The 12,433-nt window shown below is 44.9% G+C and overlaps 1 protein-coding gene across 1 annotated transcript; it reads left to right on the top strand.

Moving 5' to 3' along the window:
• Nucleotides 1-1,103: 1,103 nt before the first annotated feature.
• LOC308232298 (purine nucleoside phosphorylase-like) lies at nt 1,104-11,205 on the top strand (the record flags this gene model as incomplete). The annotated part of the gene is given in 7 exon segments (XM_080638373.1): nt 1,104-1,126; nt 4,055-4,224; nt 4,508-4,533; nt 4,535-4,612; nt 5,803-5,978; nt 9,370-9,560; nt 10,988-11,205. Coding segments are annotated over 7 exon segments (882 nt in total).
• Nucleotides 11,206-12,433: the final 1,228 nt, after the last annotated feature.

Raw genomic sequence — 12,433 nt, 5'->3', positions numbered from 1 at the left:
ATGTGAAACTAGTGCTGCGTGATTTTGTAATTATTTTTTTTTTTTTCCAATATCTGGCTGATTTGCCCTAAGAATTGTCAAGTTCTAATTGAGGTTTTCTTGCTGCTTGGGATATCTATAAATTCTGGCCACGTGTGTCCCTTCTGCATCTAGTAAGCAGTGAGTGCATATTGCAGCTGTAGCCTTTTACCTGGGGCATGTAAGGTCTCTTTACTCGTCACTGATTTTCTTGAAATTATTTTGGCATTGATTGTTTTGGAAACATCTGTGGCTGTGTAAAATGTGCTTCACATCAGCTGACAGGATCAGTTGCTGTTGCACAGACAGACCTATATGACAAGGGTGGTTTAAGCTTTGTTTCCATAGGAAATAATGTGAGAACTAGAGAGGCAGATAGTGGGGCCCCTGATATTTTTTTTCCTGTCTTCCATAATGCAATCAGCTGAACAAAGGTTTAGCATATCTCATTACAGTATTTTCTTTTGCGATGGGTGAGGCAATTATATGTGAGGGAGGGGGAACCAAATGGGGGGAGCTAATAGAACATTACTTCTCATTACCATGAAAGAATGGGAAGATGTGAGCTATGGAAGTGTCTCAGTGCAGTAGTAGCAGGTACAGGTTATCAGGCAGAGCTCTCGCTGAGCTTCCAGAGGTTTGACTTGCAAAGGAGCAGGTGACTCCTGTTGCAGTCTGGTTCCTAGTTGATGCAAGCATGTTCAAATCTATGCAGACCCACTGTCAGCTGCTCCTCTCTGGGTGGCTGCTGGAAAGTTGTGTGTGCGCACATGTGAACTTTCCAGTCTTAATCTGCATTATAAAGCATGTGTGTGCGTGTAAGCTTTCTGCAGAGCTCTGGAACATATGTGTCATGAGCGGTGAAACCAGAAAAGCAGATGGTCCTGAACATGCCCCTCCTACCTGGGGATTAGAGATTCTCAGGGTAAAGCAGAGAGAAGCTGGGATACACCTGCCCGCCTCACCACCAGAGACAGCAGCAGTTCCTGCAGGTTCAATGGGCTTCTACTCTTTGGTCAAATAAACCCCCGCAGCTCTAGTTCCAGCAACCATCCCCTTCTTTTGGTTAACTAGGGAGGAGTAGGATGGCCTATGCTGAGGAAGACAGGTAAGGTGCTGTGAAACAGAGGATGGATGCACAGACATCCGAGCTGGAAGGGGCTGGTGAAATTGCATCGCTTTTTCTCGCCTTATTTTCGTCTTCTTCCTACTGGGCTCTCAATAAATGTCAGACAAGGCTGCTCAGAGGTAAACATCTTATTATTGAGGAGGAGCCTGGCTGTCTGCCTGTGTCAGGTGCTGGTATTATGCAGTACAAGGCAGAGCAGGTGATCTTGGGAGAGGTTATGGCCTGGGAGAAGTTATGGCCCAGAAGAGGTAAATGTGGTGGTGTGGAAAGACATACACTGCACATATGTATGGTGATGTGCCTCTCTGAAACATAATGCTTGCTTGCTTTGTTTGGATATGTCTGCTTTTTACGTGGATTTGCTTTCAGCCATCTTGGAAGTATAATGAGGGTGGGGTTTTATATGCCATAAAAGATCTGTCATTGGTGACAGTCCTGTGTTTTGCAGCAGATGTGTTTCTGCAGTGGATGACGGCAATCACAATAAAGGGGATTGTGTTTTCAGCTCATCCTGTGATTTAATCCAAACTGAGCACTGTTTATTAGGTGTGCATTGTTGGAGATGGAGGAGCTATAGGGGACTTTGTGCTACATGTATTAATTCAGGCTGCCAAAAAGCTTGCATAAACTTAAAGTTCTTGCAGTTCCAGGCTAAACATTGCATTTGATGACCCACAGGTCGAACTCCCACTCTGTTCCTCTAGAGCAGCAGGTATCTCCTTCACATTCAGGAATTGTCTGTGCCTGCCAGTTCCCTTTGATGCTGTGCATGTGGAAGATTTCTGAAAACTAAACAGTGCAAGCAGGGCACTGCAGATGAATTTTTACATCACTGTGCTCTCAGCACTGATGTATCCAAAGTTTTTGGAATGGAGAGGGCTCTGCAAGGCCCCTGCCAGCCTGCTGAAGCTCCTTTCAGGCAGGGAGAGTGACAGAGAGCTGCAGTTCTACTGCTTTGGTTAAGAAATATTTTAACATCATCTGTTCAGAAAGGAAAGATATTTCCCTGAAACCTGGCACAGCTCAGTCAATCCCAATGTCTTCAGCAGGCATTGAATGGGATTCATCTCACACTTCTAAAATTTCTGGGGATACAGGAATAATATCTCTTCTTTCATGTTATTTTCCAAAGGTGATGCACCTTAAAAAATACTGATCAAGAGGAACAGCAGATCCTTGTGACCTCGTTCAGTTCGCATGCCTGCTGCAGGTACATCAAAAGCTCAGATGTTACATTTAAATTCTCTTGGTTCCCTCTAATTTCTAAGTAAGGCTGACAGTGATTCAGCAGTGAAATTGGTGGGAATCATTCATTAATGTATGTAAAGCTCTTTTAGAGCTTTTATCTGGGAGGAAGGGATAATATAGTCAGTTAAGTGCAGGCTGTATTAATGTCACTTCCGTAGCTTTTGCTTATTTCAAGAGGTGCTCATACACTTGGCAAATTCAACAACGTTATGCTAAATAAACTTCCTCATTTCCAGGCTTTTCTTTTGACAAGTATTTCAGCTAAATGTGACTCTTCATTTTGTGATGCCTATGGAAGTTATTTCTTCTCACTGGATTGCAGGTTTATGACATACTCAGGTATTTTTAATATTGTAGTTTGTAACAAAGAGCACAAGTTTGATGTATCAGGCATTGGAAAGGCCTTACAACAGGAGATAGACAGCTAGGAGATGAAAAAATACTTAGCTGGCAGATGCCTGTGCTATAACTACCTGCCTTGTCAGTATAAAGAAATTAAAACAAGAGTAGAATTGAGGTCCTTTATTTGAATAGCTGATACATCATCAGAGGAACCAGCAGCACATTGACAGTCAGATCCTCTCCATCAGTGATCTGAGACCTCCTAAGGTGTGGAGCTGCACTTTGACAGCTTTCCTGTAGGTGCTGTAAGGCTGCAGACAGCAGAATCGCAACATGACCAAGGTTTGCATCTCTGGAAACAAACTTGATTCCAAAAATAAGAAACATTCATGAAGTGACAGCTTGTCAGCATTTCCAGTCAATTTTACATTACCTTCAGCCTTGAAGTATCCGATTCTTTCACCCCTTAATAAGCAGATCAGGTTTTTGTACAGAGAAAATGCTGCCCCTACCTGTGCTGGTTCACTCTGACATTACAGAGTCATGAATTCTACTCATCAGTTGTAATGACTGAGTGACTAACAAGAAACGCTATCGCTGCCCTTGCTTTTGAGGAGAGTTTGCAATCAGGCTTGGTGTTGCCTTTTGGAAAGTATCTATGTTTTTCTGTTGGAAACAGGATTATGGGATTATTCTGCTATTGACCATGTTTCAAAACTGGTTAATGCATCTGATGCATACTGGACAGACAGGCCTAAATATTGAAGTCGTCTCCCTTGACTGTGCAATGCCAACTTCTGTCCTGCTTTCTAGCAATGTGCTTCAGTGCTGGGGAAGACAATTTTTTTGCCAAGGTGTTTGAGCAGTCCCCGTCTTAAATCAGACAACATAAACCCAGGAGCACAAATTCCTGGTTTTCACTTGTGTTGACATAAGCTGATCTCATTGAGCCTCTTGACAAAGATCAGACTGTGGGTGTGGCCCACCACCCACCCTGTGGGAGAGGATGAATAAAATCTGTTCAGCCTTCTGGACTGAAACCACAAGGGTTTGAGAAGGTGAATGTTTGATATGTGGTACCAGCCCGAAAAGGAAGCACTGTAGAATGAAATTAATAAAGAGGATTCAAATGGTTGCCTGTGGCCAGGAGTAAAATGTGAGATTAAAAGTAAAACCTCTTCAGTGATAGCAATGAAGCCCCTATTATTTTAGTCGTAGGGAAACTTCTTTTTCTTTGCACCTTTCTAGGACTCTTATCCTTTGAAGCTTGTTCTTTGGATGGGTTGATAGCCTCACTGACCTGTTCTCCTTCTGCAGAAATAGCTATGAGATGTGTAAGGAAACAGCAGATTGGTTGCGTGCCCACACTGCCCAGTGCCCAAAGACTGCCATCATCTGTGGATCTGGACTGGGAGGCCTGGCTGATGTGTTGGATAACAAGACAGTCTTTCTATATGAGGACATCCCTCACTTCCCACGGAGCACAGGTTAGTACATTCCAGGGCATCAGAATCCCATGCATCGGCAGCCTGCAACAGCCTTACAGAAAGATTAGTCAACGTGCACCACTTGGCATTGGTCTGCAAACCAGTCTCTGGTGAAATGTGTGTTCACAGTAAAAAAATAAATTAAAATATGTATTTCTGTGCTATGATATTTAGTTGACTTTCAGCTCTTAGCCCTGCTGTAATGCATAATCATCAACTGACAAATGCTTCTAAAGTCAAAGACCTTGAGACCTGTAACTGAAATGGCAATATTAATTTCCAGTTGCAGGGCATCTTGGCAGATTGGTGTTTTGGGGAGCTGAATGGACAGCCCTGTGTGTGTATGCAGGGACGTTTCCACTATTATGAAGGGTACTCTGTCAGCATGGTGAGTTCTCCTTGAAATCATCCACTCAGGGGGAGGTGTGCTGTAAAAGATGCAAAGTGACAGCTTGCTTTGATATCTAGCTGCAGGAGGTTACCTCTTGCAATGAACTTACATTGGTCTTGTAATTGTGCTTAGATTTGAGATTCCTCCCCAAAAAATAAAACTGGGAGCTCAAACCAAGAGGTAGGCAGCTTCTGCTAGGTGAAGCTGATGTGCAGCCATGCAGAGTGGCTAGCCCTGCTATACTTTAGGGGAAAATGGTATATCAGACAAGGCAGATTAATATACACAATAATCTTGTTTTACTGGCTGATAGTTTTGTTTGTTGTTTTATTTTGGTAGCTTTGAGATTTTACCTGTGGCTGAGGTCAGTTTGCATTCAGATATAAACTGTAATACTTGGCACCACTCAGCTTCTTGGTGGGGGGGGAGAAACTGTTTTAAATGCACTTGACACAAAACTAGGTTTGTCTATTAAAATTAACTCATTTCTTAAAGAAGGGATATCCATAGTTAGGAAATATTTCTGCTCACAGCTCCTTTAGCATTTCAGAGGTAGCAGATACCTTGATTCCTTCTTGATTCCTTGAAATCAAACTTCTCTTTTTTCTTCCAGTTCCCAATTGTTTCTTAATTTTGGATAAGCAGGTCAGTAAAGTGAACTCATGTGAATAAAATGAAATTAATAAAAACTTTATGGTCCTGTAAAATGGCATCAGTGCTGTAAAAAGCTGGTTTATCAATTACACTCAAATATTGAGCTGTAGTGTTGAGTCTAACTACTTATGCACAAGTCCATGTGCATAACTAGGTACTTCAGTCAGCACAGTGGATTGATTTCTGCAAGACCTTGGCAGCAAGGAAAAACTATCTGCATGTTAGGGTTTTGGTTTGGTTTGGTTTTTTGTGTGATGTTTATTTGACCTTAATGAAACTGTAGGAAATATAGGCTTTAATTTTAATGGTTTTAATTTAAAAAACAGGTTTTACTATGTTTAAAAAAACACTAAAATTCTTTCTATTAAAATTAGAGGAATATTTAAAATTGGAGAAAGTTTTGTCTTCTTGTAGCCTTATGTAGAGCCTTCTTTGCATTATGAATGCTATCCACAAGTTGTGATAATTCTGATGTAGCAGTAGCTATCTACTAATTTTGATACTCATGGCATATATGCCTCTGGCTCTTGCAGGTTACTTTTCCCATCAGGGTCTTGTTTCTCTTCGGGGTGGAGATCTTGATTGTCACAAATGCTGCTGGGGGACTGAATCCCGACTTCCAAGTGGGGGACATCATGTTCATTAGAGATCACATCAGCATGTTTGGCTTGGGAGGGCAGAATCCACTGCGTGGGCCAAATGATGACAGGTAAGAAGACATCAGCTCTGCTACCTCTGGCTGCAGGCTAGGACTGCCAGCTCTGCCTGCTGGCAAGTGTTTACTGAGAGGTAGAGTGCGGCTCCAGGTACACACAAGAGAAAAGTTAAAGCAAAAGCAGTAGGTTTGTGTGCTGTGTCACCTGCCCTGCCTGCCCCAAGCACCCTTCCTTGCTGTTTCTTACTCTTGCAAGCCTCTAAGGAATTTATAAGCAAGCTTCCAGAAGGTTTTGTTTTATGAAAGAAGGCTTTTGATCCCTCTCCTGACATGGCCAGCCGTACCATCTGCTGTAGAGACCTGCTTCTGTCTCTTCTTGTCAGTCCCTCTCTGTGCTAATTCCTCATAATTGAGCAGTCTGAACTGCAGTCTCCAGCCTGCATTTATCAACAGCCATTTCTGGTGTGATGGAACTGATACAAGAAAGGCCAGGCAGTAAGCTGATCTCAGAGCAAAAATAAAAATTCTAAACTTCTGATAACCACCTTCGTAGCCAGGTCATTAAACTGGGGTGCCTTTGTTAACATGTATTCACTGAAGGCAGCAGTCTGAGAGGCCGTTGTATTGTCAGCTTCGTAAGAGACCTCTAGATCTGAGATTGACCTGCTGCTGGTTCAGCTGGGAAATCAGGTTTCCTATAGTAGCTGTGTAGTAGGATCTTTACCCTATGGATGGGGCACAGAGGGTCTTGTGACACATCCTCACCCCTGGACTGCTGTTGCCACCAGACATAAGTTGCTTAGAGCAGAAGGTTGGACTAGATGACCTTGAGGTCTTTGCCAGAATTAATCCATTATCCTAAAATCACTTTCAAAGGTACCTTTCAGACTGGTAGGGTGGAAGGCAACCAGTACCCTCAAGGTCATAGCAGTGAGGAGGAACAGATGGACCAGTGTTTACAAGAAGCCCCTTGGCACTCTTATGGGGCTAAAAAGAGCATGAGGATACATCCGCTGGAGACTCAGGCTGAGGAAAGGAGAGCACATCAAATGTCATGGGACTCAAAATGTAAGCAGTAATGATCCAAGGCTGTCAAGAGCTTTATGGAAGGAAAGAGGCTGGACTGTGAAAAGGTGGTAAGAATAGCAAGAATTATTTCCTAACAAGCTGGCAGGAGAGAAGCCAGATGAAAGCCAGGTGTGTGAAGTCAGAGAATGGGTGAAGGAGGTGGTAGTTTATGAGAAAATAGTGAGCTTAAATAACAAGATGGTTAAATCTGTTATTGGGTTGCTGCCTTTGTAAAAAGAACATATTTACAGGACAGGCATCTGGACCTTCCTGGGATCTTTCCAAAAAGTTCTGTCCAAGGACAAGGTGGTCTGCCTGGCTTCCTTTTACAATCAGTTCCTTCTGGATGTAATGCCAGAGCTGGTTCCTATTTCTGAAGAAATAGGAAAGGTGCTAGCAACTGCCTCAGAGATAATGTTCTATTGTTCTATCTAATGTTCAGATGTCAGGAGACCAGTAACCATCTGAAGAGGATCATCTTTACATCTTCATAGGTATCGGTGTGGTTTGAAGGAAAGAATGATGAAAAGCACAGAGGCCACATGGAGGAGTTTTTAAAGCTATCTGGACTTGCGTAATTGCTGTGGAACAGGGGGAGAAATACTAATCAATTGCACCTGGACAGCATTCAAAGGAAGCATAGCTGTGGTGTTGCCCCTCCAAAGCAGCTTCCTGGTGAAGACTGCAGTGCTCTGTAAGGTGACTTTTGTCCTGCTGACCAAAATAGGCTAAAGGTCTTTGTGAATCAGCTTTCAAAGTACTGCAGAGCTTTAGCAGAGCAAACTTCTCCTAAAATCCAGTCCAGCTCAGCTACCAGGAAGGGCTCAAGCACAACAAGGTAAAACCAGACACAATATGAAGTGGAAAGGGAATGTCCTGCAAGAATCTGAGGACTGACTTTAATGAATTGGAGATTGGCTTCTGCATTGCTGGCCTCCCTTCAGGAAAGAGAAGCTATTTTCATGGTTATAAGTAGTTACTACTTCAGACCAAACGGGAAAGTTTTATTTTGTTTATGCAATACTTAATTCATATAAAACAAGCCACCTACTGCCCTAAACATTCAGCTGGAAAAATATGGAAACAAGCAGGAGATTTAATAGCCGAAATGAGTGACTGGTCCACTCCTATGGAACTGGGGTGGTGAACATGGCTAGCAGCTTATTTTCTATATTTCCTCAGCAGCAGCATGTCAGTCTTTGCCATCTACTTCTGCTCTCCTTGCGTCAACTATAGGATTCACTCAGTCAGGAGCAGGACTGAGCTGTCATCTTAAGACCCAAAGGAAGCAAAAGACCCAGCCTTGAAGCACAGGATGGAGGCTACCTAAAATGTGGCCTTGGAGCTCCAACATGTGCTTCTCTTTCCATTTCCTTACAAGGGATGACACTCCAAATGGGATGCTGTAGTCTAAACACAGACATCTAAAACCATCTGACATTCTGCTGAGTATCTCATACCCATTCTCTGGGGCTGGTAAATGCAATAAAGACCTATAGGATGGATGCATACTCTGGATGGGCATCTCAAATGGGCAATTGAATTGTACTTCCATTCTAAGGAAGTTTCCAAGCTTGTGCTTGGTGTGATTTTGTTATGCCAGGAATCAAATGCAGAAGTGGATGCTCTTTCCTGGGATGTATTTTCTGACTATGAAACTTGGTTTATCTTCCAAAGAAAAACTTTCCTTGAAGTCCCTTCAAACTGGTCTAATGTAAACAGTAAAGGGGAAAGATCCAAATATCATCTGATTTGTCCAGTGCATCCAATTCTTTGTTTCAAGCATACGGCTGTCAGTGTCAGCACTGCCTGCTGTGGTACAGGGCATCCTTGCTGTGAGCCTGGTTATGTAGCTGCCTGCTGCCATGAGCCCTAATTATGGTAACTTTAGTTTGATGGTACTCCATCAAGCCCTGCTCAAACCCTCCCACTGGGCTGTTTTTTGTGCCTTGATGCTACAGGGACCCTGTCTGCAAGCTCTTGTGCAGGAGAAGCAAAGAGCAGCAGCTGTCTGATGAGCAAGGTTTAAAAGCCACCACAGGTAGTTACTGTGGAGAGAGAACTAGCCATTGGTGCTCCCTGGAGATGGAAGTCTTTTGGAAGACCATTCCAGCAGGGTTGGTGCAGTAGGAAAGCAGTGCCAGACCTTCCAACAGTCATAACCTCTGCACACTGAGTGTTTTGAGTGATTAGATCTAGGAGGAACGCCATGATGGCAGAATTACCTGATGGTGAAGCTGGAATGAGAGAGATTGCATCCATGGCAGCTCTGCTTTTTACATTTCCCACTTCTCTAAAGGATGAGCATCCAGGAACTCTGATGGAGGGAAGGTAGCAGTAGCAATATCTCATGGCTGTGCCCATTCCTGATTTGCAGGTTTGGAGTGAGGTTTCCCTGCATGTCAGATGCTTATGGACAAGAGCTGCTTGGCCTGGCAATGGAGAGTGCTCAGGAGCTGGGCTTTATAGGCTTCACCCGAGAAGGAGTGTACTGCCAGCTGGCTGGTCCCTCGTATGAAACCATTGCTGAGTGCCGTGTGCTGCAGGCACTGGGAGCAGATGCTGTAGGTAAGATGCCTGGGCTGAGAAGGTTAGTTGGGCACATGAATTGAACAATTCTGCTCAACACTGAGTTTCTTCAGTCTTTGACTGTCTAAGTCTCCTGGGCCCAGAGAATGAGCTCTGTGTTTCTGCTTAGTTTTGCAGTGTCTTAGTGCAGCTCCTAGGGTGGATCTGCAGAAAGCTCCTATGCTTATGGCTGCCCAGGACAGGGATCCGATCGTCATGATGTTTTATTTCCCATTCTCAGAGCTCAGCTTCAGCAGGACTGAGTGGGCCCAATCTGAAATAGTCATATTCTTTTTTTTTTTTTTTTTTAATCCTGATGCTAAAGATTTTCACTGTTTCCCTTCCCTACAAAGCAACCCTCTGTAAGTCTTGATTGTTTAGGAATGGTCATTACAGATATCTTCCCAATAGCAGGTATGGAATGTAAGAAGATCATAGAATGGTTTGAACCATTCTACCATAGAACCATAGAACTCAAACCTAGAATGTTTTGGGTTGGAAGGGAGCTTAAAGCTCATCCAGTTCCAACCCCCTGCCATGGGCAGAGACACCTTCCACTAGACCAAGTTGCCCCAAGCCCTGTCCAACCTGGCCTTGAACACTGTCAGGGATGGGGCAGCCACAGCTTCTCTGGGCAACCTCTGCCATGGCCTCAGCACCCTCACAGGGAAGCACTTGTGCCTAAGATCTCATCTCAATCTCCCCTCTGTCAGGTTAAAGCCATTCCCCCTTGTCCTGTCCCTACAGGCCCTTGTCCGAAAGCCCCTCTACAGATTTCTTGTAGTCCCTTTAAGCACTGGAGCTGCTCCAAGGTCTTCTTGGAGCCTTCTCTTCTCCATGCTGAACAAGCCCAGCTCTCTCAGCCTGGCTCCAGAGCAGAGGTGCTCCAGTCCTGGAGCATCTCCGTGGCTTCCTATGGACTTGCCACATCCCTCTTGTGTTGTTGCCCCAGAGCTGGACGCAGGACTGCAGAGGTGGGGACGGTATTTCACAAGATCCGTATGATTCCTCCAGCTTGACCCCTGGCTCATGGAAGCTTGGTCATCAATAATCTGTAGATTCGTTGAAGAAGGGAGCTCAGCTTCCCACAAAGGCTTATTTGTGGTGGCTTTTTTAGCTGAGGAAGAGCCAAATGACACAGCACATCAGTATTTCTCTTAGCAAGGCTGCCGGCAGTCTCTCACATCTTGGGAGAGAGATGTAGCACACAGAAATCAAATGTTTGAGGTTTCTTAAGCTGAACAGGGTTTTAACTGTAGTGCTGCAGCTGTTACAGCCTTTATGCTTTACATAGCTCAGAATTAGAGAGCTGGAGGTATATGAGACAAGGGCATGTGCTGTAGGTAGGATTGTGGTGTGCAGCCTTGGAGAGATCTTGGTTTGGTGGAAATCCTGACTCATCCTGGTCCTTTTATCTCCTACCATAGGCATGAGCACCATCCCAGAAGTAATTGTAGCCAGGCACTGCGGGCTTCGCATTCTTGGGATCTCCCTCATCACAAACAAGGTGGTGATGAGCTACAACAGTCAAGAGAAAGCCAACCATGAGGAAGTGCTGCGCATCTCGGTGGTCCGGGCTGAAGCCTTGCAGAAACTGGTCACACGCCTCCTTGGCAAACTGGGGGAAAGCACAAACCCTCTGTGACCTCCACCCTTTTGTCATTTGTATCCTAATGTGTGAACACTAGCAAATGGTGTTGGTGAGACTGTTGTCTGATGTTGAATAGACCTGTTTGTACCTGTGCTTTAGCTGTTCAGGTGCAGAGGCTTGTTTTGCATTTTGCCAGACTGATCCCCTTGTTAGTAGCCAGTGACCAAAATGGCTTTCTGGGACACAAACAGAGTTGGACCTCTGACAGATTCCCAAGCCCACATCAGCAATGAGCCCCTTGGTGCTGTGAGCTCCAGCTCCCCCATCATTCTGCTGCAGAGCTGTTTGACATTTCTTGCCCATGGTACAGCCTCTCTCAGCGCAGCACACTCCTTCCCTGAGTGTTTGCTACCCCTGTTTCATGGGCTGGATTGAGAGCGGGTCACAAGGCTTGGTGCCTGCTGGGCATGCTTTAGTAGGGCCTGATCTGAAGCCAGTGGAAGACCACAAAAGACTGAGTTTTGGGTGAGGACCTGGATACAAGCCATGCTGCAAAGCAGATGAAGGATGCCGGAGAGGGATTCTTCTGTCAGTGACTGCAGCAACAGGACAAGGGGTAATATATTTACACTTAAACAGGGGAAGTTCAAGTTCGATATAAGGAAAGTTATTTATTGTGAGGGTGGTGAGGCACTGGCATGGATTGCGCAGAGAAGTGGTGAATGCCCCATCCCTGGCAGTGTTCAAGGCCAGGCTGGACAGAGCCTTAGGTGACATGGTCTAGTGTGAGGCATCCCTGCCCATGGCAGGGGATTGGAACTAGGTGATCTCAAGGTCCTTTCCAGACCAAACCATTCTATGATTCTATAATTGCAGATGATTTTTCCAGCTTGGGAAAACACTGCATCCCCGTGTGTGGGTTGGTGTTCCCTTTCCATCCCAGAAGGCATCCCCCAAAAGCCCTCTCTTTACCCTCTTCTTGGCTCTTCATGACTGGCTGCCAGAGCCCGCTGCCAGCATCCCCTCACACCTCTCTGCTCCGTTTTGGGCCTTGTTGCCCCTTTTTGAGGGGGGTGAAAGCAGCATGACTTATCCATGCACCATGTATAATTGGCCAAGCTGGAAACAGGATCCAGGTCCAGCTTCGCCTGGTTTTGTTCCTTCTGTTTCTGAATGCCTTGGAGATCAGCAGCTTGGGCCAGTTGCACTGGATACCAGTTACCTTTTGGTGTCTCAATGCGGAGATCAGTTTGATCCAGTGTTTTACCCCAGCTTTGCCCTG

Source organism: Psittacula echo (assembly GCF_963264785.1).
Source record: "Psittacula echo genome assembly, chromosome: Z".
In the NCBI taxonomy this organism is placed as follows: Eukaryota; Metazoa; Chordata; class Aves; order Psittaciformes; family Psittacidae; genus Psittacula; species Psittacula echo.
Note: the sequence above shows the minus strand (reverse complement) of the source record. Positions and strands in the feature narration are given on the sequence as shown.